The 23080-nt window shown below is 46.9% G+C and overlaps 2 protein-coding genes across 4 annotated transcripts in view; one reads left to right on the top strand and one right to left on the bottom strand.

The window, feature by feature from the left end:
* The window catches only part of MLYCD (malonyl-CoA decarboxylase), a 52937-nt gene extending 38562 nt beyond the window's left edge, over nt 1-14375 (bottom strand). Inside the window, exon 1 of the mRNA XM_068260789.1 lies at nt 13633-14375. Within this exon, the coding sequence (XP_068116890.1) occupies nt 13633-14121 (489 nt within the window). The 5' untranslated portion in view covers nt 14122-14375. The remainder of the gene's footprint in view (nt 1-13632) is intronic.
* LOC137538547 (DNA topoisomerase I, mitochondrial-like) overlaps nt 11916-23080 on the top strand; it is a 197051-nt gene continuing 185886 nt past the window's right edge. Inside the window, exon 1 of one of the 3 annotated variants that reach the window (XM_068260787.1) lies at nt 11916-12094. Coding sequence is in view for 1 of the 3 variants with exons in the window: in XM_068260786.1 (XP_068116887.1) it covers nt 14240-14273 (34 nt within the window). In the remaining 2 variants the exon portion in view is untranslated. Of the gene's footprint in view, nt 12095-12995; nt 13047-14180; nt 14274-23080 lie in introns of those variants that run through there. The other 2 variants (XM_068260788.1, XM_068260786.1) reach the window with 2 other exon arrangements.

Here is a 23080-nt window from a genome sequence, read left to right as displayed (position 1 = left end):
CCGGTGACACAGGAAGACAGTAATGTCACCCTCTGTATTCCTCTCACAGCAGAACAGGCTTCTGTTCACTGCTTTTTCCTGGGAAGATTAAACCTCTCTTTAAGGGAAACACACATTCTACTGCATTATGTACACCGAGGTGAATATTAAGGGGAGTCACACTGTGACCAGCCACTTAAAAATTGTCCCTTAATGGCGCATTTTTCCACAACCTCAACGCAATAACTGTTATAAATGTCCATAAAATATGAAACAGTGGGAGCACAACACACAAAACGGCTCTAATTGGGGTAATTAAAGACTTCTATATATACCACATATATCTCCTTTGAGCAGAAAATTTGTTTAACCGTTGCAGATGTCAGCAGCCATTCGCTAAAAGCCAATCCCTCCAGTGAGCAGCAGATGTACGGCTCATAAGATGCCCACACAGCCCACAAAGGGCACACTTCCAGCCAAGACGTGGTTAGTATTTATACAGCTATTGTCAGGTCCACATTAAAGAGCGAATTCAATCTAAATGTAACATTGTATGGATCATCTTCTTATATGGAGTTATAGTTACTTGACTGGTGTTTTCCTTCTGAAAAACTCCTGGAGCCCTTTCCCCCCACCAGGAAAGCGCCAAGTCACTTCTTCTTTCTACAGATAATTGTATCTATCCCCCTACTCCTTAAAGCGGATCCGAGATGAAAAACTAACTATAACAAGTAACTTGTCTATATATCTTATGTAAAGTTTAGATGGTTTACACAGCAAATCTAGCTGCAAACAGTTTTTAACCGCGTACGTTAAAAAGGGGCGCTGGGAAAAAAAGGGCGCCGGGTTTTTAACGATAAGCATGGATAACGTTTAAAAAAATATTGTACTGTTTTTCATTTAAAATTAATGGTTTTTAAAGTTATAAATCATTAAATAATGTGCATTAAATCGGCAATTGTAAAAACGTTAATCTTTCGTTTAAATAGTGAACCGTATAATAACGTTTAAAAAAAAAAATTACTAAGTAACCCTCCCTGTACCTACCCCTAACCCCTAGACCCCCCTGTTGATGCCTAAACCTAAGACCCCCCCTGTTGGTGCCTAAGTAACCCTCCCTGTACCTACCCCTACCCCTAACCCCTAGACCCCCCTGTTAGTGCCTAAACCTAAGACCCCCCTGTTGGTGCCTAAACCTAAGACCCCCCTGTTAGTGCCTAAACCTAAGACCCCCTGTTGGTGCCTAAACCTAAGACCCCCCTGTTGGTGCCTAAACTTAAGACCCCCCTGTTGGTTTTTTCGTTTAAAAATAATGTTATAAAAAAATGTACTGTTTTTCGTTTAAAAATAATATTTGAAAAAAATATTGTACTGTTTTTCGTTTAAAAATAAAATTTAAAAATGTATAAATCATTAAATAATGTGTAATCATGAGAAACAGTAATAAAACATTAAGTCTCCGGGCGCCGCTTTTAAAACGTTAATTTTCTCCGGCGCCCTTTTTTCCTATCGGGCGCCCATTAAACGATATTTATTATAGGAGTGAATGGCGGCGCCCGATTTGTCCACTAGCCTCAGGCGCCCGAATTTACTGTTTCCGTTTTGACCACCCTGGCGTTCTATTAAGATCGCCAGGGCGGCTGCGGGAGGGTTTTTTTTTAAATAAAAAAAAAACTATTTCATGCAGCCAACTGAAAGTTGGCTGCATGAAAGCCCACTAGATGGCGCTCCGGAGGCGTTCTTCCGATCGCCTCCGGCAGCCAGAAGTAACACGGAAGGCCGCAATGAGCAGCCTTCCGTGTTTGGCTTCTCCTGTCGCCATGGCGACGAGCGGAGTGACGTCATGGACGTCAGCCGACGTCCTGACGTCAGACGCCTCCGATCCAGCCCTTAGCGCTGGCCGGAACTATTTGTTCCGGCTGCGCAGGGCTCAGGCGGCTGGGGGGACCCTCTTTCGCCGCTGCTCGCGGCGGATCGCCGCAGAGCGGCGGCGATCGGGCAGCACACGCGGCTGGCAAAGTGCCGGCTGCGTGTGCTGCTCTTTATTTCAGCAAAATCGGCCCAGCAGGGCCTGAGCGGCAGCCATCGGCGGTGATGGACGAGCTGAGCTCGTCCATACCGCTAAGATGGTTAATAGAATATGATTATTTCTTCCTGTGATACAATGACAGCGGCCATGTTGTTTGTAAACATTACACAGAGGCAGGCTTATCTGCATCTTGAGCTATCAGCCTAATCTCCTCTCCTCCTCCCTCCTCCCCTCTGCCTCTGAAACCAATGGCTAGTAACACCTCCCCCTCCTCCTGCCCAGACTGAGCTCCCATGAGCCCTTGCTACTGCCTTGGCTCTCTGAAAACCTGTGGGCGTGGCTTTTTTAGTTTATAGGAAATTAAGAGTATTAAAAAAAAAAAAAAAAAGTATTTGGCTTGAGGAATGCCCTATAAACAATAGGAAAGGAACACAATTATGCAATGAGTAAAAGTTCACCTCGGATCCACTTTAATAAGATTTAGAAATGTACAGCACCTCTGCCTGTTTGATCTCAATCTTTCTCAATGCTCTCAAAATGAGGTTGAACAGGAAGAAAGTATATAGCAGCCCCTCTGGTCAAAAGACTGTCAGGGTGTCTAATCAGTCTGTTAAAGAGGAAGGATCCAGAGAACAAAAATCTTCCCCCTTGGTGTTTTCTAGGGTGGCGAACAGGTCGATTACTGGATTCCCCAACTTGGCTACAATTTCCTCTAAGACTTCCTGACTGGGCATCATTTGTTGGGATCTGGGTATTGAGTTTACTATATCAGAGTTAACTAGAACGAGATTCTACTGTAATGCTTCCCAATGCACAATCGCAGTACAGTGGGAGCATTGTGCGGTTTTCCGCAGAAGGGCAAAAAAAGCCAACAATGTTGCTCTTTATTGCACAATGCGGCAGCCGGCCAAGAATGAGTTTCAGCCACGGGAAAATGCTGCAAGTGTGAACCTTCCCCCTCAGGGCTCACGTGATGGAACAGGAGGAGGGTGGCGCAGGAGGAGAAGGCCACGCTTTGAGACACAACACAACAACCCAGGCCTTGCATGAGGACAAGAAGCGTGCGGATAGCAATTTGCATTTTGTCGCCATGCAGTCATAAATGTAATACAGATGAGAGGTTCAATAAACAGGGACCGGAAACGCTAACCCATCACAGATGTTCATTGTTCATGTTACTTGGTTGGGGTCCGGGAGTGTTGCGTAGTCGTTTCCAATCCAGGATTGATTCATTTTAATTTGAGTCAGACGGTCTGCATTTTCTGTGGAGAGGCGGATACGCCGCCGATCTGTGACGATGCCTCCGGCAGCACTGAAACAGCGTTCCGACATAACGCTGGCTGCCGGGCAAGCCAGCACCTCTATTGCGTACATTGCCAGTTTGTGCCAGGTGTCTAGCTTCGATACCCAATAGTTGAAGGGTGCAGATGGATTGTTCAACACAGCTACGCCATCTGACATGTAGTCCTTGACCATCTTCTCCAGGCGATCGGTGTTGGAGGTGGATCTGCACGCTTGCTGTTCTGTGTGCTGCTGCATGGGTGTCAGAAAATTTTCCCACTCCAAGGACACTGCCGATACCATTCCCTTTTGGGCACTAGCTGCGGCTTGTGTTGTTTGCTGCCCTCTTGGTCGTCCTGGGTTTGCGGAAGTCAGTCTGTCGGCGTACAACTGGCTAGAGGAGGGGGAGGATGTCAATCTCCTCTCTAAAGTCTCCACAAGGGCCTGCTGGTATTCTTCCATTTTGACCTGTCTGGCTCTTTCTTCAAGCAGTTTTGGAACATTGTGTTTGTACCGTGGATCCAGAAGGGTATAAACCCAGTAATTGGTGTTGTCCAGAATGCGCACAATGCGTGGGTCGCGTTCAATGCAGTCCTAGGCCGAAGAGGTCATAGCCTAGGGTCACAAAACCTGTTTATTTGGGCAATTTCAATGGTGGCGAGTCTGACGTACATAAATCGCAGCAATGGCCGTTAGCAACGTCTGAATCTCACGAAATGTCTCATGCAGGTAGAAGACATATTGTTAGACTTGGGCTCCAAAGATGGATTCCCTACATCTCTGCAAACCAGAGTTACAGGGCTCCAAATTTGGTAAAATCCCCCATAGGCTTTCATTGGGCCTCCTATTTACAGTTCCAAAATCTCACATCTTTTCAAAGGGCAATTACTCAGCAGTGGCAAATTTTCTAGCATTGTAGGGACCCTTAGGGGGAACATGACTGGTGAGTTTCGGGCCCCTAGGCCGAAGAGGTCATAGCCTAGGGTCACAAAAACCTGTTTATTTGGGCTATTTCAATGGTAGTGATGGTGACGTACATAAATCGCAGCAATGGCCGTTAGCAAAGTCTGAATCTCACGAAATGTCTCATGCAGGTAGAAGACATATTGTTAGACTTGGATTCCAAAGATGGGGTCCCTACATCTCTGCAAACCAGAGTTACAGGGGTCCAAAATTGGTAAAATCCCCCATAGGCTTTCATTGCCTCCCTATTTTACTTTCCAAAATCTCACATCTTTTCAAAGGGCAATGGCTCAGCAGTACCAGAAAATACTAGAAAATTTGGTACTGCTGAGCCATTGCCCTTTGAAAAGATGTGAGATTTTGGAACTGTAAATAGGAGGCCCAATGAAAGCCTATGGGGGATTTTACCAAATTTGGAGCCCTGTAACTCTGGTTTGCAGAGATGTAGGGAACCCATCTTTGGAGCCCAAGTCTAACAATATGTCTTCTACCTGCATGAGACATTTCGTGAGATTCAGACGTTGCTAACGGCCATTGCTGCGATTTATGTACGTCAGACTCGCCACCATTGAAATTGCCCAAATAAACAGGTTTTGTGACCCTAGGCTATGACCTCTTCGGCCTAGGACTGCATTGAACGCGACCCACGCATTGTGCGCATTCTGGACAACACCAATTACTGGGTTTATACCCTTCTGGATCCACGGTACAAACACAATGTTCCAAAACTGCTTGAAGAAAGAGCCAGACAGGTCAAAATGGAAGAATACCAGCAGGCCCTTGTGGAGACTTTAGAGAGGAGATTGACATCCTCCCCCTCCTCTAGCCAGTTGTACGCCGACAGACTGACTTCCGCAAACCCAGGACGACCAGGAGGGCAGCAAACAACACAAGCCGCAGCTAGTGCCCAAAAGGGAATGGTATCGGCAGTGTCCTTGGAGTGGGAAAATTTTCTGACACCCATGCAGCAGCACACAGAACAGCAAGCGTGCAGATCCACCTCCAACACCGATCGCCTGGAGAAGATGGTCAAGGACTACATGTCAGATGGCGTAGCTGTGTTGAACAATCCATCTGCACCCTTCAACTATTGGGTATCGAAGCTAGACACCTGGCACAAACTGGCAATGTACGCAATAGAGGTGCTGGCTTGCCCGGCAGCCAGCGTTATGTCGGAACGCTGTTTCAGTGCTGCCGGAGGCATCGTCACAGATCGGCGGCGTATCCGCCTCTCCACAGAAAATGCAGACCGTCTGACTCAAATTAAAATGAATCAATCCTGGATTGGAAACGACTACGCAACACTCCCGGACCCCAACCAAGTAACATGAACAATGAACATCTGTGATGGGTTAGCGTTTCCGGTCCCTGTTTATTGAACCTCTCATCTGTATTACATTTATGACTGCATGGCGACAAAATGCAAATTGCTATCCGCACGCTTCTTGTCCTCATGCAAGGCCTGGGTTGTTGTGTCTCAAAGCGTGGCCTTCTCCTCCTGCGCCACCCTCCTCCTGTTCCATCACGTGTGCTGCTGCTGGGTTAGCGTTACCGGTCCCTTTTCCTGGAACCTCTTATATGTATTACATTTATGACTGCATGCCGACAAAAAGCATGTTACCTGTGCAAAGAAAACAGACATTTCCCGCATTTAAAAGACAGTTTTCCCTTTAAAACTTTAAAATCGATTTTCTCAAAAACTATAAGCTCTTTTTGCTAAATTTTTTTTCCTTTTGTACCCACTCCCAAGGTGCACATACCCTGTAAATTTGGGGTATGTAGCATATAAGGAGGCTTTACAAAGCACGAAAGTTCGGGTCCCCATTGACTTCCATTATGTTCGGAGTTCGGCCATGTTCGGCCCGAACCCGAACATCTAGATGTTCGCCCAACACTACACGTGACCCGTTCGGCCAATCACAGCGCTAGCCGAACGTTCGGGTAACGTTCGGCCATGCGCTCTTAGTTCGGCCATATGGCCGAACCCGAACATCACCCGAACAGGGTGATGTTCTGCAGAACCCGAACAGTGGCGAACACTGTTCGCCCAACACTACTGCCAGACCACTATTTCTGTTGATGGCAGTTCAATAACGCCTGCCCTCCAGACTCGCTGCCTAGGTGTAATACTGGACTCTAGTATCTCATTCAAATCAATCATTGACAATCTATCCTCCTCTTGCCGCCTCCACCTAGAAAACATCTCCCGCGTCCACCAGTTTCTCACACAGGACACTACCAAACATCTGGTGCATGCTCCGATTATTTCACGACCAGACTATGGCAACTTTCTGCTCTGCGGCCTCCCTGCCAGCCTTTTAGCCCCGCTACAGTACATTATGAACTCTGCTGTTCGACTCATCCACCTCCCCTCTTGCTTCTCCAGCTCTATCCCCATCTGTCAGTCCCTTCACACCTCATCACCCTCTCCTCTGGCTTCTCCAGCCCTACCCCCCTCTGTCACTCCGTTCACTGGCTGACAATCCCACCTCATACACCTCTCCTTCCACTTCTCCAGCTCTATCCCCCTCTCACGCCCTTCACTGGCTGCCAATCGCACCTCATCCACCTCTCCTCCCACTTCTCCAGCCCTGTCCCCCTCTGTCACTCCCTTAGCTGACTGCCAATCACACCTCATCCACCTCTCCTCCCACTTCTCCAGCCCTGTCCCCCTCTGTCACTCCCTTAGCTGACTGCCAATCACACCTCATCCACCTCTCCTCCCACTTCTCTAGTCCTGTCCCCCTCTGTCACTCCCTTAGCTGACTGCCAATCACTCCTCATCCACCTCTCCTCCCACTTCTCTAGTCCTGTCCCCCTCTGTCACTCCCTTAGCTGACTGCCAATCACACCTCATCCACCTCTACTCCCGCATCTCCAGCCCTGTCTGGTAGATTTACCTGAAAGATCGATTATTTCCAACATGTCCTATCTGAATTTCGATCGATTTCTCAATTGCTTTTTTTAAATATTTTTTTTTTTTATTTTATTTTTTTTTATGGATTTTCAGAGAACTGAACGAAAATCAATTGAAAAAACAAACTATAAAAAAAAAAAAAAGAGCGGAAAATTGATCAAAATTCAAATCGGACATGTTGGAAATAATGGACCTGGCAGGTAAACCTGCCAGAAAATTGTATGGTGAGTACCTAGCATTACTCTCGCCTACAAAGTTCTTGAATCGGAAATCGATCGGACGGAAAATCAATGGATAAAAAAAAAAAAAAAGTATTGTGTGTACCCAGCATTAGGACTGTAAGGCCTCTTGGCCAGGCCCCTCGTCCCCTTTTGTCTCACAATGCTGTGTAATGTGTGCATACCTCCCACCCTATGTGAAAATCTGTCTTGGATGTTCACAGCATCAGCAGTAATCCACCATTGTCTTGTATTAAATGTTGTATTGCATATTTTGTTTTGTTATACCCTGTATGCTGTTGTACAGCGCCATGGAAAACGCTGGCACTATACAAATCACTAATAATATGCTTTACATGTTACCTTAGCCACATGGTACACAACATGCTCCTTGTAAAAAAGCATCATGCCAAGTTACTTCTGCGTTTTATACAAAATTAAAAAAAAAATAGATAAACCAAATGTTACAAAATATTGCAGGGTCTGCACTTCCGTTTCAATCGTATAAATAATGTTCAAATGATTATAAACGAAGTATAGAATAAAAAGTGCAGTGATTTTGGCTAGTGGACTGCAAATCACAAAGAGAGAGGTGTAAGCTTCACATTAGGCAACTGGCCTTCATAACTCATAGGGTGAGGTTAGGATTAGGAAAGTGGCCTCCATGACTCACAAGGCAAGGGGTGAGGTTAGGCTAGTGGCCTCCATAACTCAAAGGGTAAGGTTAGGGTTAGGCTAGTGGCCTCCATATCACACGGGTCGAGGGGTGAGGTAGGGTTAGTCTAGTGGCCTCCATAATTCACAAGGCGAAGGGTGAAGTTAGGGTTAGGCTAGTGGCCTCCATATCACACAGGGTGAGGGGAGAGGTTAGGGTTAGGCTAGTTGCCTCCATAACTCACAGGGCGAGGTTAGGGTTAGCCTAGTGGCCTCCATAACTCACAGGGCGAGGGGAGAGGTTAGGGTTAGGCTAGTAAACTCCATATCAGACAGGGCAAGAGGTTAGGCTAACTATTAGACAAGGCACCTGGCCCGGATGGCATGCATCCTCGGGTCCTAAGAGAATTAAGTTCAGTTATAGCTAAGCCCCTTTATCTTATCTTTTGTGACTCTCTTGCAACTAGCAGAGTCCCAGTGGATTGGCGTACAGCCCACGTTTTCCCATTATTTAAGAAGGGCAAAAAATCTGATCCAGGAAATTATAGACCTGTAAGCTTAACATCAGTTGTATGCAAACTATTTGAGGGGTTACTAAGAGATACTATACATGACTTCATAGTAGAAAATAATCTTATTTCTCAGCATCAACATGGGTTTACTAAAGACAGGTCCTGTTTGACTAACATGCTCAGCTTTTATGAGGTAGTGAATGCTAATATGGATATTGGGAATGCTGTAGATGTGATATACTTGGACTTTGCAAAGGCCTTCGACACTGTTCCGGTGGTGGTGGCTGGTGTAATGGTTAAGGGCTCTGCCTCTGACACGGGAGACCAGGGTTCGAATCTCGGCTCTGCCTGTTCAGTAAGCCAGCACCTAATTCAGTAGGAGACCTTTGGCAAGTCTCCCTAACACTGCTACTGCACTGCCTATAGAGCGCGCCCTAGTGGCTGCTGCTCTGGCACTTTGAGTCCACCAGGAGAAAAGCGCGATATCTATGTTATTTGTCTTGTCTTGTCTTGTTCCCCACAGAAGTCTGGTGCAAAAGTTGAGGATGCAAGGACTGGGGAAGAGTTTGTGTGCATGGATAGGGAACTGGCTAATGGACAGAAAACAAAGAGTTGTGGTCAATGGATCGTACTCAAAATGGGAGACTGTTAGCAGTGGGGTCCCACAGGGGTCTGTACTGGGTCCAGTGCTCTTCAATTTATTTATTAATGACCTAGTAGATGCAGTAGTGAGCAATGTTGCTATTTTTGCAGATGATACAAAATTGTGCAGAATCATCAACTCTCAGGAAGATAGTGTCATATTGCAACAGGATCTGAATAGGATGGCTATATGGGCACATACATGGCAGATGAAATTCAATGTTGACAAATGTAAAGTCATGCATTTTGGTCGTACCAATTGTCTAGCACCATACAAAATAAATGGGATACAGTTGGGAACATCAAACTTGGAGAAGGACTTAGGAGTACTCATCGACAACAAGTTAAATAATCATACTCAATGCCAAGCAGCTGCAGCTAAAGCGAACAAAATTTTGGGATGCATTAAAAGGGAAATAAAAACTCGAGATGCTAGCATAATATTGCCCCTGTTTAACTCTCTAGTAAGGCCACATCTGGAATATGGAATTCAGTTCTGGGCACCACATTACAAAAAAGATATTGCAGTTTTAGAGCAGGTGCAGAGACGAGCTACAAAATTGATACGTGGGATGGAAGGTCTCGCTTACCAAGAAAGGTTAGATAAACTGGGTTTATTTAGTCTAGAGAAAAGACGCCTTAGAGGAGATCTAATTAACATGTATAAATACATCAGAGGGCAATATAATAGCTTGGCGGATGAGCTTTTTGTCCCTAGGCCTTCTCAAAGGACTAGAGGACATGAGATGCGCATGGAGGAAAAACGTTTTAGCCATTTATTTAGGAAAGGGTTCTTTACAGTAAGAGTGATTAAGATGTGGAATGCATTGCCACAGGAAGTCGTTATGGCAAACTCTATACCTGCATTTAAAGGGGGCTTAGATGCTTTCCTTGCGTTGAAAGACATCCATGGCTACAATTACTAGGTTATGCCTAATGATGTTGATCCAGGGATTTTATCTGATTGCCATCTGGAGTCAGGAAGGAATTTTCCCTTTTGGGGCTAATTGGACCATGCCTTGTGGGGTTTTTTTTTGCCTTCCTCTGGATCAACAGGGGTATGTGGGGGACGGGCTGTAGTTGTACTTTGTACTGGTTGAACTCGATGGACGTATGTCTTTTTTCAACCAAATTAACTATGTAACTATATATTTCCATATTACACAAGATAAGGGGTGAGGTTAGAGTTATGCTGGGCATACACAGCACTTTCTTTCCTTATCAATCGAGCCGGTGATGGGCTCGATTGATAATATCCGACAGGTCCGATGACCTGCCAGATAGATTTCCCGCGGCTGATAAGGAGCGCCGGCGGGGACGGGCGGGAATCGATCTGCACGGCTTCGAGCCAGCGGCTCGATCCGGCGCATAATTGCATCCAGAAAGAGATGAGGTTATCCTTAAAAAAGAGTGATACCACACAGAACTGGCTTCATCATTAGTTCTATATGTACACCCAACGCACAAACACAAAAATCTGACACATTGTAACAAGTGAGGTTCTCAATTCTGACTTAGCAGTTTTTCTTGCTTTTCAATAAACATTTACTCTTCTGGGCTGATCCAGACCTTTGCACTGTAGCAACCAGACTTGGAAGGATAATGATTTAAGAATAGGTTTACACTAAGAACATATTTGCTTCAATGCATGCATTTTTAACCTATGAGCTTTAACATGTGTGTTTTCATACACAAAAAATGCATGCAGCGGGATGTTGTGAAAAAGCTTTCAGCTAAAACACACTTATGTAAACAAACCCATAGGGACATTCACTTCATGTGCCCTGCACATAGGTCCTGCATTGCACTATAGCTTGTGGCAACACTAAGAAGCTAATTTACGCCATTTCACGTTTGTGGGAATCTGTGGCCACCTCCCATTTCAACCAGGGAGGATGAGAACACTCAACTAATAGACAAATCCTGGCTAGAGGTCTCAGATTCTACATGTATGTAGCACTTCACCCGTGCTGGAAAATAGAGTTTCATAGCAGTTGAAGCAAGCAGCCACAGTGCATCATTACATCCATAGTCTGGGTCCAATTACTGCAGAAAATAAACCATGGAAGGTGAGAAGAAACTGGAAGACAAACGCAGAGAGAACATACAAACTTCGGCCTAGTGCACACCGATCGTTTTTTGGAGCGATCCGCCGGCCGCATCCGCCTGGAAAAACGCTTGGCTAATGTATTGCAATGGGATGGTGCACACCGGCGGTTTGAGGTTTTTGCCAAGCCGCAAACGCGCCTCCTGCTGCGCGTTTGCAGGTTTTGTCCTCAATGTAAAGTATAGGAAAAACGCAAACCGCTCTGAAAAACGCTACTTCAGAGCGGTTTGCCAGGCATTTTTGTTACAGAAGCTGTTCAGTAACAGCTTTTACTGTAACAATATGTGTAATCTGCTACACAAAAACGCACCCAAAACCGCTAGGTATGTTTAGAAAACCTCTCTAAACATACCTAGAATCGCTCTGAAATCAGCTCCCAAAACCGCTAGCGTATTGCGGATCTGCTAGCGGTTTTGGTGTGCACTGGGCCTTCATTAGATAGAATCCTGGCTTTCCACTAAACCCAAGACTTTATGGCTGCAAATCAAGAGTGCTGTCCACTACATCACCATGTCAACACATCAAGTTAATAGTTAACTAAACTGTCAGCTCCCAGATGTGATTAGCCCCAATTGTGGATATCAACTTGACCCATTGTCAGTCCTGTGTTCACTAATGATAACATGAGTAGGGAGGAGCTCTACATTGGAGAAAGCAGAGTTCCTGAGCAGCAGATAAACTTGGTTTCACCCTATGTGACAATTGACCCAGAGGACCAATGTTCTCAAATAAACTTGGGGTGGGTGAAGCTACAAAATTCCTGAGCAGAAGATGAGATGATTTCACCCTGAGGTAAGAGCTTTCCAAAATTGTTCTGGTTTAGCTTGGTTTAGAGTACTCTACTGATAGCATGGATAGAACAAATCTCTACATCGGAGATAGCACAGCTCCTGAGAAGCAGATGGATGAGCCTGGTCTGGAAGATAAGTGTGTAACCTAAACTAGGCCTAGAGTCTCTGCCTTCTTTAAAAATACCCTGGGTTGAGTGGAATAGAGCTCCTGAGCAGCCAACAACCTTATTCTAAGGTGGGGAACAGCTATTCATTGCCTGAGCTCTCGATAAGGTTTCCCCAGAATACCAGTGTACTCTATTGAGAACCTGGAATAGTTGGTGTTGAACTCCTGAGCAACAGATAACCTCACCCTGAGATGAGGGCTATTCCCTGGCTTGGCCCCTTGGCTTTGAATAAGTTCGACCTGGGGGTCCTGTGTTTGTTAATAATAGTCTGAGTTGAGCATAAAAGAGCTCCCGAGCAACAGATTAACTTATTCTGAAATGAGGGCATTCCCCTGGCGTAGCTGCATGGTTCTGGAACAGGCCAGCTCAGAGGTCTAGTGATAACCTGAGTTGAGTGAAGCAGAGTTCCTGAGCAGCGGATGCCTTACTCTGAGGTAAGGGCTGTACTCTGGCTTGGCCCCCTGACTCTGGATGAGATCAGTCCAAAGGACTAGTGTTCTCTTTTGGCAGCCTGGATTAGGTGGGGCAGTGGATGACTTTACACTGAGGTAAGGGTCATCCCCTGGCTTGGCCATCTGGTTTTAGTTGAGGTCTGCCTGGAGGACAAGTGTTTTGTAATGTTAACTTCTGTTGCGTGGGGGAGAACTAAGGAGCAGATGATCTTTCTCTGTGATGAGGGCCAAACCTCAGTTTGGATATATGGCTCTGGAAGAGTCTGTCCATGAAACCCTGTGTTCTACAATTATAACCTAGGTTGAGTGGAGCAGCAGATGACTTTAGCTTGAGGTAAGGTTGTCTCTCAGCTTGGCCGCTTGACTGTGGATGAGTTAAGACTGGAGGTCTAATGATAACCTGGACTGAGTGGACTAGTGAATGACCTTACCCCGAGCTGAGGCCGTCTCCCAGCTTGGCGGTCTGGCTCCGGATGAGGACAGCATAGATATGTAATAACCTGGACTGGGTGCAGCAGTGGAGGACCAAACCCTGAGGTGAGGGTCAACGCTCGGCTTGGCTACCTGGCTCTGGATGATGATAGCATGAAGGTGTAATGATAACCTAGACTGGGTGGAGCAGTGGATGACCTAACTCTGAGCTGAAGGCCATCTTCCGGCTTGGCTCTGGATGGTTATAGCACGGATCTATAACAGTAACTTGGGTTGAGTTGAGCATTAGAGGACCTTACACTGAGGCAAGGACCAGGGCTATGGATGGTGACATCATGGAGGGCTAATGATAACCTGGGTTTGGTGGAGCTTCTTACCCTGAGGTGAGGGCCATTTCCTGACTTGGCTGCCTGGCTCTGGATGAGGACAGTATAAAGGTGTAATCACAATTCACAACCTGGACTGGGCGCAGCGGCGGAGGACCTTACCCTGAGGTGAGGGCCATCTCCCGCCTTGGCCGTCTGGCCCTGGATGAGGTCAGCGCGGAGGTCCACCAGGAACTTCAGCCCCCCGTCCAATTTGCTGATGTGGGTGAAGAGACCCTTGTATTGGGGGGTGAGGTAGTAGCGCAGACGATCCTCCACCTGTAGCAGCGTGCCCGCTTCCCTGCGGTGCTGGTCCTGCAGTAACTTCCCACACAGCTCAGCCACCTGCCCGTGGTCCACCCCATGCTCAGTGGCCAGCCGCCCCAACACAGCCAACCTCTGCGCTGCCTCAAGCCTGCGATACTGCTGCATGAAGTGTAAGCTCTGGGGCTCAGGTGGAGGGGGGCTCTTGTCTTTAGTCTCATAGGGGGGCAGAGGTGGCACACACTGGCACAGCACAGCCTCCATGGAGCTCATCCGTTTGCAGGACAGCAGGGGGTTCCTCAGGCGAGAAGAGAGCGCTGCCAGCCGCTGCCACACACACACTGGCATCCTATCAGCTCACCCGAGCTCCTAGTACTACCCAGTAACCTGAGCCTCTTCCGCCTGTGACGTCACCGCGCACCGAGCGGCGTGCCCGGGCTGCCATATTGCGTGTGGCGGAGGAGAAATGCCCGCCTGTCCTCTGTGCTCGGAGATTACGCGTACGTTACAGAGTGCTGAATTGTTATCTCGGCTTTATACGCATGCGCATACAACTGACTGCCATAGCAACTCTCCGTAACTGGTTGCCAGGAGAAACTCTCTGCCATAGCAACTCTCCGTAACTGGTTGCCAGGCAGGTGCAACTCTCCGTAACTGACTGCCAAAGCAATTCTCTGTAACTGGTTGCCAGGAGCATTAAAACCGGCTAGCAACTCTGTAACTAGTTGCCAGGAGCAACGCTCTGTAACTGGCTGCCATAGCAACCCTCTGTAACTGGTTGGCTGGAACAACACCGTGCAAGTGACTGCCATAGCAGCTCTCTGATTGCAAGAGGTTGCTTGGTGAGTGCAACACTCTGTAACTGGTTGCTATGCAGTTACTGCAACTGGTTGCTATAGAAACACTAGCTGGTTGCCAGGAGCATCACTGTTACTGGTTAGCAGGAGACTCTCCAAACAATAGTACTGTATATTCTGTAATAGGTAAAGATTGACCATAAATTCCCACCACAGAGCAGGGAGCCACTGATATGTATTAACTGCACTAAGGGCCCTTTTCCATTAGCAATCGCAAAAGAAAATCACAAACACAAGTGATTGCGATTTTTCATCAATTTTGTTATGCGATTTTGCCTTTAACATTGAAGCTCAATCACAAAAAAAAGAGATTGCGATGTACAGAAAATCAAATCGCTAAAGTGGAGAATTCTTTACAGGATTCCTTTGTTAAAGTAGCAACCCTAGTAATCTTAAAATCACTACCATTTGGTGATTTTAAAGGGTACCAGAGTTGGAAATACTAGGAAAGGGGGGGGGGGGAATATAATGTCACCTGTACCAATGCCTACCGCTCCCCCGTTCTCCTCTCTGCCCTCGCAATTATCTTATCGCACCTTTTTGTAAGTTGTTGGAGTCGGGCTTCTGCGCAGGCGCTGGCCGGGCTGCCCATTGCCAGGAGCGCACTGGCCTTCCTGTTTTTAAAGCTTACCGTTCTGGAACAACATCCTACAGACAAATGAGACCAAGATCAACTTGTACCAGAGTGATGGGAACAGAAGAGTATGGAGAAGGAAAATAACTGCTCATGATCCTAAGCGATCGGCAGCACCAGAACGAGCGGGAGGGAGCACGGCGGCATCATCTGAGAATGATCACTGCTTTTGAACAAAAACGCATAATTCTGGCCGGACAAGCATGGATTGGCTCAGGGGACTTCTGTCCCCTGCCACTGATTTTAAATCCCACCCCCCCCCCCCCCCCGGGCGCCAGGACCATCGCGATTGAGGGCTTCCGCCCGCATGAACTCGTGCGCAGCCTCGCAAACTGCATGGACGTGAGTGTCACGTGCTTGCAGCTGTACAACTGAATTAGTTAAAGAAAACCTGTACCTTTAAAATCCTCCCCTGGGGTAGGGGGGTACTCACCTCGGGAGGGGGATGCCTCCGGATCCTATTGAGGCTGCCCCCGTCCTCCTTGTTCCCACGGCGGCGGGGATAAAGCTCCCCGAACAGCGAGATGTAAATACGCTCCAGCGCTGGCGCAGTATCGGCTCTCCGCCTCGGAGATAGGCAGAAATAGCCGATCGCTCTCGGGCCGCTGTACTGCGCAGGGGCAAGTCACCTGCGCAGTAGAGTGGACCCGAGGGAGATCGGCTATTTTTGCCTATCTCCATGCGGAGAGCTGCAACAGCGCCCCTGCTGGCGCCAGGAAAGGTACATAAATCAGCACTTATTATGCTTGTCGAGGGAGGATTCCAGGACACTTCAGGGGAACCAGCGCTGGACTGCCTGCAGCTACAGGGGTGGGGGAAGCCTCATTGGGACTCTGAGGCTTCCTCCTCCTGAGGTGAGTACCCCCCAGGGAAACTTTTTTTCGTTACAGAGTCTCTTTAAGTGGGAGGGTTGGGCACCGAGGAGCATGTAAAGAGTTCAAGAAACTCACTGGTGTGGGAAATAAAGTGTCTCTGTGCCTTTATGTTCTGGTGGGGATGGCCCGGAACCTCCGACCCGATGGGAGCCATTGGAAGAACCAATGGCCCAGGTGTGACGGATCATTGGCAATCCTTGTTGCTCTCTAACACATCCTGGCATCATGAATGAGCTCCAGCGGGGGAAGGGGTTTCCCATTTACTTTCTCCGCTGTTCTGATGACCCTCTGAATTTTGTATCTGTCGCTGGCAGTGGCGCCAGTATACCAGACAAGGTTGGAAGAGCAGAGGACAGACTTAACCACTTCACAAGTGAGGGGTTTTACCCCTTCAGCATCCAAGCAATTTTCACCTTTCAGCTCCTTCCATTCATTTGCCAATAACTTTATCTCTACTTATCAGAATGAAATGTGTTAAATGTGGTTTTTTTTATCACTAATTAGGCTTACTTTGGGTGGTACATTATGCCAAGAATTATTTTATTCTAAATGTTTTTTAATGGAAAAATAAGAAAAAAATTGGAAAAAAATCCTTATTTTTCAGTTTTCGGCCATTATAATTTTTAAATAATGCATGCTACCATAATTAAAATCCACGTAATTTATGTGCCCATTTGTACCGGTTATTACACCATTTAAATGATGTCCCTATCACAATGTCTGGCGCCAATATTTTATTAGGAAATAAAGATGCATTTTTTTCAGTTTTGCATCCATCATTAATAAAAAGCCCATAATTTATAAAGTAACAGTATTATACCGTCTTGACATACATATTAAAATCGTTCAGTCCCTAAGAAAACTATTTATGCATTTTTTATAATTGTAAATTTATTTCATTGTATTCTTTTACAAAAAAATAAATGTTGGTAACTATTTGGGAGTGTGGGAGGTAAGGGGTTAATTTAAAATGTAAAAACAGGTCTTTGCATTTAAAAAAAATACTTTTAGATGTAGTTTTACTATTTGGCCACAAGATGGCCTCAGTCTTTTTTTTTTTTATACGTCCTGTAAGCAAAATATGTATGCTTACAGGAAGTGTACTGAAGATGGGAAACTTTTATTTCTTAGAATGATCATGCAGCTTCTCATAAAAGGCGCCGACAATTGCTACGGGGACTTAGATCAATGATTAGGAATTGCTTTCCCATTCATTGATCTCCTGGTGGGCAGATGGCAACATGAACGAGTGCACAAATAAGCGGGAGCCCTTACAGCAGTGGTAGCAGCGGGAGTACGTATATTTACTCCCCTGGGCGGTTAGATGAAGTCTGCAGGGGAGTAGATATACTGTACTGGAGCTGTGAAATGGCGGAGTAAAAGGACTTTAGAAGTACAGGGTGGGCCATTTATATGGATACACCTTAATAAAATGGGAATGGTTGGTGATGTTAACTTCCTGTTTGTGGCACATTAGTATATGTGGGGGTGGGGGGGGGGCTTTTCAAGATGGGTGGTGACCATGGTGGCCATTTTGAATCCAACTTTTGTTTTTTCAATAGGAAGAGTTCCATGAGTTTTTCCAGCAAGATGGTGCACCACCACATTATTGGTGTCAGGTCCAAGCATTCCTAGATGAACAGTTTCCTGGAAAGTGGATTGGTCGTCGTGGGCCAGTTGAAAGGTCTTCTGATCTCACCCCCTTAGACTTTTATCTTTGGGGTCATCTGAAGGCAATTGTCTATGCTGTGAAGATACGAGATGTGCAGCACCTGAAACTACGGATACTGGAAGCCTGTGCTAGCATTTCTCCTGCGGTGTTGCAATCAGTGTGTGAAGGTTGGGAGAAGAGGGTTGCATTGACAATCCAACACAATGGGCAGCACATTGAAGACGTTTTATAATTTGTCAGAAACTTGTAAATAACTCATGAAAGGATAAGGTTACGTTAACCAAGCACGCCATTGTTTTTCTTGTGAAATTCCCAATAAGTTTGATGTCACATGACTCTCTTCCTATTGAAAAAACAAAAGTTGTATTCAAAATGGCTGACTTAGAAATGGCGCCATGGTCAACACCCATCTTGAAAAGTTTCCCCCCCTCACATATACTAATGTGCCACAAACAGGAAGTTAATGTCACCGACCATTCCCATTTTATTAAGGTGTATCCATATAAATGGCCCACCCTGTACTTGGGCCATGCCGAACTTCTTTAACCACCTCGGCGTTCTAATTCCCCAGGATTTCCGTGCAAAAAGTGGTACAATTAATTTTCAGAACCTTTTTTCCTGTAGCTTACCAAAATGAGCCAAGCAATAGTTTAGTATACTGTACATTATGAGTATAATAAAAGTGTCAAACACAAATTCTTGTTAAAAATAAAATGTATTAATGACAAACAGAAATAGCTTGCATTTTTAATCAATGCAGAAATATCAAGAAAATGCAGAAATGAATATTTAAGGCAGAAAAAAAAAATACAGTACAGAGGTTTGCTCCTAAAACACCTCCTTTGTATGGTACACTTTGAAACATGGTATTGCACAATGTGCCACATCGCAGTCCGGGCAATAGACACGGGTCTCCTTGTGCATCTTTTTGCCGTCTTTGCCCTTTTTTGCGCAGCAGACCACACACCTTGTAGGGTTTTGTTTCAGTGCGGTCGGTGGCAAGTGTTCTGCAAAGTGGCGTCCAGAAAGTTGTGCCGGGTTCACGACGTATGATGCCCTGCGCCCCAGTCTAGCTGCTGACTCTGGTGGGGGATGTTTCACACATATGGCTTCCGTAAGCTGCCAGACAAAGTCGTGGTGGGGTACAGGCCTTTCGCAGTTTTCTTTATACAGCACATAGGCATTCCACAAACACTGTTCCAGCAGGTGGCGGATTTTTTTTTTGTAATACTTCCGCTGCTTTTGCGGACAGCCAGATAAAGTCATTGCTCCATCAGCCCTGTCCACACCCCCCATCGTACGGTTATAGTCCAACACCACTTTGGGCTTGTCCAACTCCTGTCTACTTCTCGTAGTGGTGCGGACAGTCTCTGCATTGTGCACCGTGCTGAGGATGCACACGTCCCACTTGTCCCTCCACCTCAGAGCCATAATTTTGCCCTTCTGCCAGTCAACAACCTCTCCCTTCTTCAACTTCCTGGCAATAAAGGCCGGTGGCATATGGCGACGGTTAGCCCTCATCGTACCATATGTGTCTGTCTTTTGCTGGATCAGGTGGTCAAACAGTTCCGGGGAGCTATAAAAATTGTCTGTCGTAAGACAGTACCCCTGATCCAGCAATGGCTCAATAAGTGTGAGTACAGAGGAGGTAGCACACCCAAACTCTCTGTACTGAGGTGCAAATGTGGTGCCTTTGCCTGTATAAATAAGAGAGTTCCAGATGTACCCGGACTTGGCCTCACAGAGCATAAACGACTTCACCCCAAAGCGTGCCCTTTTGGATGCAATGAATTGCACCCAGCTGAGTCCCCCCTTGTATGCCATCAGGCTTTCGTCCACCGTGATGTCTCGCTCCGGAACGTAGACCCCCTTGAAATTGGCAACGATATGCTGTTAGATCTCCCAAATCTTCTTCAGCTTGGGAGTGGGATGGGTGGCCTCATCAAAGTCCTCATTGTTGCCGAAGTGCAGGTACTTCATGATGAGGATGAAGCGGGGCTCGGACATAACGGATCCAAATAAAGGCATACTGAGGATCCTGTTAATGGTCCATTACCACTTCTGCAGCGGCTTACCGACAACTCCCTGGAGGATGATGAGGCCCAGGAACACCCAGATGTCATTGCAGGCGACAGGTTCCCATTTCCTGCTCCGAGAGAACCTGGGTAGAGGAGCACCCTGCTGCTGCTGCACTGCATACCGATTGGTCTCCTCGACGATCTTCTGGATGACCTCATCAGTAAGAAATAGTTCCAAGTAGGACAGCGGGCTGTGGTCACATGCGATCTTCTGCCCAGGTGCCACTGTGAAAGGGAACCTGCGTGGCGGAGCTCGAGTGGGGCTCTCCAGCTCACACCAAGTGTGTGCGACACTCACTGGCTCCTTGGTTTCACCATCACTGCTCTCCGACTCAGAAGACAGGTCACTGTGAACCCCGCTGTCCGTAGAACCCTCAACAAGCTCCTCCTCACTGTCGCTTCCCTCCAGGACATCCAGCAGCTCCTGCTCACACAGACGCCTCCGGGAGGACGAGGCCATGACCCCAAACTGGATACGGGGTCAAAGGTCAGCTTCAGGGAAAAAAAATATCCAGCAAAAGCAAGCACACAGAGATCACAGCGTCTTTACAAAGACTAGCAAAACTGCAATATGTATGTAGCAAAGGCTGGAAAAGTCAGGAGATTACTCAAAGCACAGAAATCACAAAAGCAGAGCTGACAAGCAGACTAAGCTATTGGACACTGGGATTCTGAAGAGAGAGAATCTGTAACGGTTCTGCCCTTTTATAATGTGTACAGGTGTTTGCAAACAACTTTGATTTGCTACAGAATGATTGGATTACATTAGTTTTGTGTACTGATGTAATCCAATGATGCATTTGATGTGACAGCCAGCGGGGGACGCATGATCAGCGTCAGAGGAAGTGGCTGGGCAGCGCCATCTTCCCTGCACAGCCAATCAGCCCGGGGGAGAGGGAAGGGGAGACCGGGAGGGAGAAGCCTGTAGCTCGCAGAGCAGGCTGGAGGCGCCGCAGACGGCAGCGGTGAGTGGGGGAACTGCTGGACTAGCTGAGCTCGTCCAAAACATTTATAGGAAGTTTAGTCTGGACGAGTTCAGCTCGTCCGTAACGCTAGGCAGGTTAATTGACGCAGGAAGAAATGTCTCTGATGGGCCTTCTTTTGGGTTGAGATTGTGTTGGCTTTCCAGTTCAGGTCATTGGAGATGGTTGTGCCCTGTAGGCAGACGCTGGGAACTCTTTCAAATTTGCACCCATCCACATGGATTGGACAAGGGATGGTGCTTTGCCTTCTGAAGTCAATGACATCTCAACGATTTTGGGGGTATTGAGCACCAGCTTGTTCTCTGCACCAGTGGCAGATTATTTTCACCTCCTGGTGGTAGGCCTGTTCATCATTCTTACTTACAAGGCCAACAATGGTGGTATCGTCAGCGAATTTGATGACCCTAAGGGAGGTAACTTTGGATGTGCAGTTGTTTGTATAGCAGTTGGCTGATGGTGTAATGGTTAAAGGCTCTGCCTCTGACACAGGAGACAAGGGTTCGAATCTCGGCTCTGCCTGTTCAGTAAGCCAGCACTAATTCAGTAGGAGACCTTTGGCAAGTCTTCCTTACACTGCTACTGCCAATAGAGCGCGCCCTAGTGGCTGCTGCTCTGCTCTGGCGCTTTGAGTCCGCAAGGAGAAAAGCGCAATATAAATGTTATTTGTCTTATTTTGTCTATAGAACGAAAACAGGAAAGGTAACAAGACACATCCTGTTGGGTTCCAGTGTTGGTTATTCTTGGTCTGGAGTAGATGTCGCCCAGCTTCACAATTTTGGACCTGTCCGCAAGGAAGTCCGTGATCCAGCAGCGGAGGGTGGGGTGAACACCAAGTTCCACGAGATTGTCATGAGGTATACGTGGGCAGATAATGTTGAAGGCCGAATTGAAGTCCAAGAGGAGCATTCTGGCATATGAGTCTGGTCTGTCCAGGTGGTCTGTGATGTATTCCAAGCGGATATTGACAGCGTCGTCAGTGGACCTATTCACTCTGTATGTGAAGTGGAACAGATCCAGATGGTGCAGAGTGGAGTGCTTAAGAAAGGCTAGGACCACTTTTTCAAAGGTTTTCATGACAACAGAAGTGAGGACCACTGGTCTGAAGTTGTTAAGGTCTGAGACTCCTTGTTTTTTTTGGAACAGGGATAATGGTGGACTTTTTAAAGCATGTAGGGACCTTGCCTTCACTTAGGAACTTGGAGTATTTGGAAGTGAGGATGAGGGTCAGCTTCCGTGAGCAGGTTTTCAGCCAGGCTAAGGACACACCATCAGTGCCGAGGCTTTCCTAGCGTTCAGTGTGGACAGGTGATGCAAGACCTCAGCCTCGCTCAATGCTGGAGGGGGAGAGCTTGGGCTTGTGGAGAAGGGGGTGGAGGTTGCTGGGAGCCTCTGCGAGTCAGTCAGGTCCTTGAACCTGCAGTAAAAACTGCTGAGGTTCTCAGCTAGCTCAGCGCATGGTGAGGGGGAGGCTTGTAATTTGTGGCCGTCTTGAGCCCCTTCCAAATGACCCATGGATTGTTTGAGCTTAGGTTCTTTCTCATCTTTTTCACATACTTCCTTTTTGCGTCTCTCAGCTCCTTATTGAAGGCAGCTTCTTTTGCGCTTCCGCAGCTGTCATAGCTTGTTGGAAAACCACGGTTTGCAGTTTGGGTAGATTTTAAAGGACTTTGAGGGAATGCAGGATTCCTTGCAGAATCTTATGTAGGATGTGACAGTGTCCGCCCACACATCCAGGTTAGGTGATTCCAGAGCCTTCCAGTCCGTGCAGTTGAAACAGACCTGGAGTTGTTTTTTCGCCTTGTTTGACCAAACGTTTGCGGTCTTTAGGATGAGTTTTGCTGATTCCAGTTGTCTCCTGTAGGTGGGGACCTGGTGGATAAGGTTATTGTCAGATAAACCCAGTGCTGCCCATGGGGTGGCCTTGTAGGCGTCTTTCAGGACCGTGTAGCAGTGGTCCAGTCTGCCAGCATTCCTGGTGGGCAGTGTTGCTTTGATACCCCCGATCACAAATTTGAGTAAATCCGGCTACGGCAGTATCGAAATCCGGATACACCATGATCGTGATCCGGATTTGAAATGGAATTCCGAATTCGACTCGGATTTTAGCCTTGGTTGCATGTAGAATTTAGAACGGATTTGACTTTAATGTTAATAGCAAAGCCCCCATACATGCTGCAATCACCAAAATTGCATGGATTATAAAGGTGA

The sequence above is a fragment of the Hyperolius riggenbachi genome, chromosome 11 (assembly GCF_040937935.1).
Source record: "Hyperolius riggenbachi isolate aHypRig1 chromosome 11, aHypRig1.pri, whole genome shotgun sequence".
Taxonomy (NCBI): domain Eukaryota; kingdom Metazoa; phylum Chordata; class Amphibia; order Anura; family Hyperoliidae; genus Hyperolius; species Hyperolius riggenbachi.
Note: the sequence above shows the minus strand (reverse complement) of the source record. Positions and strands in the feature narration are given on the sequence as shown.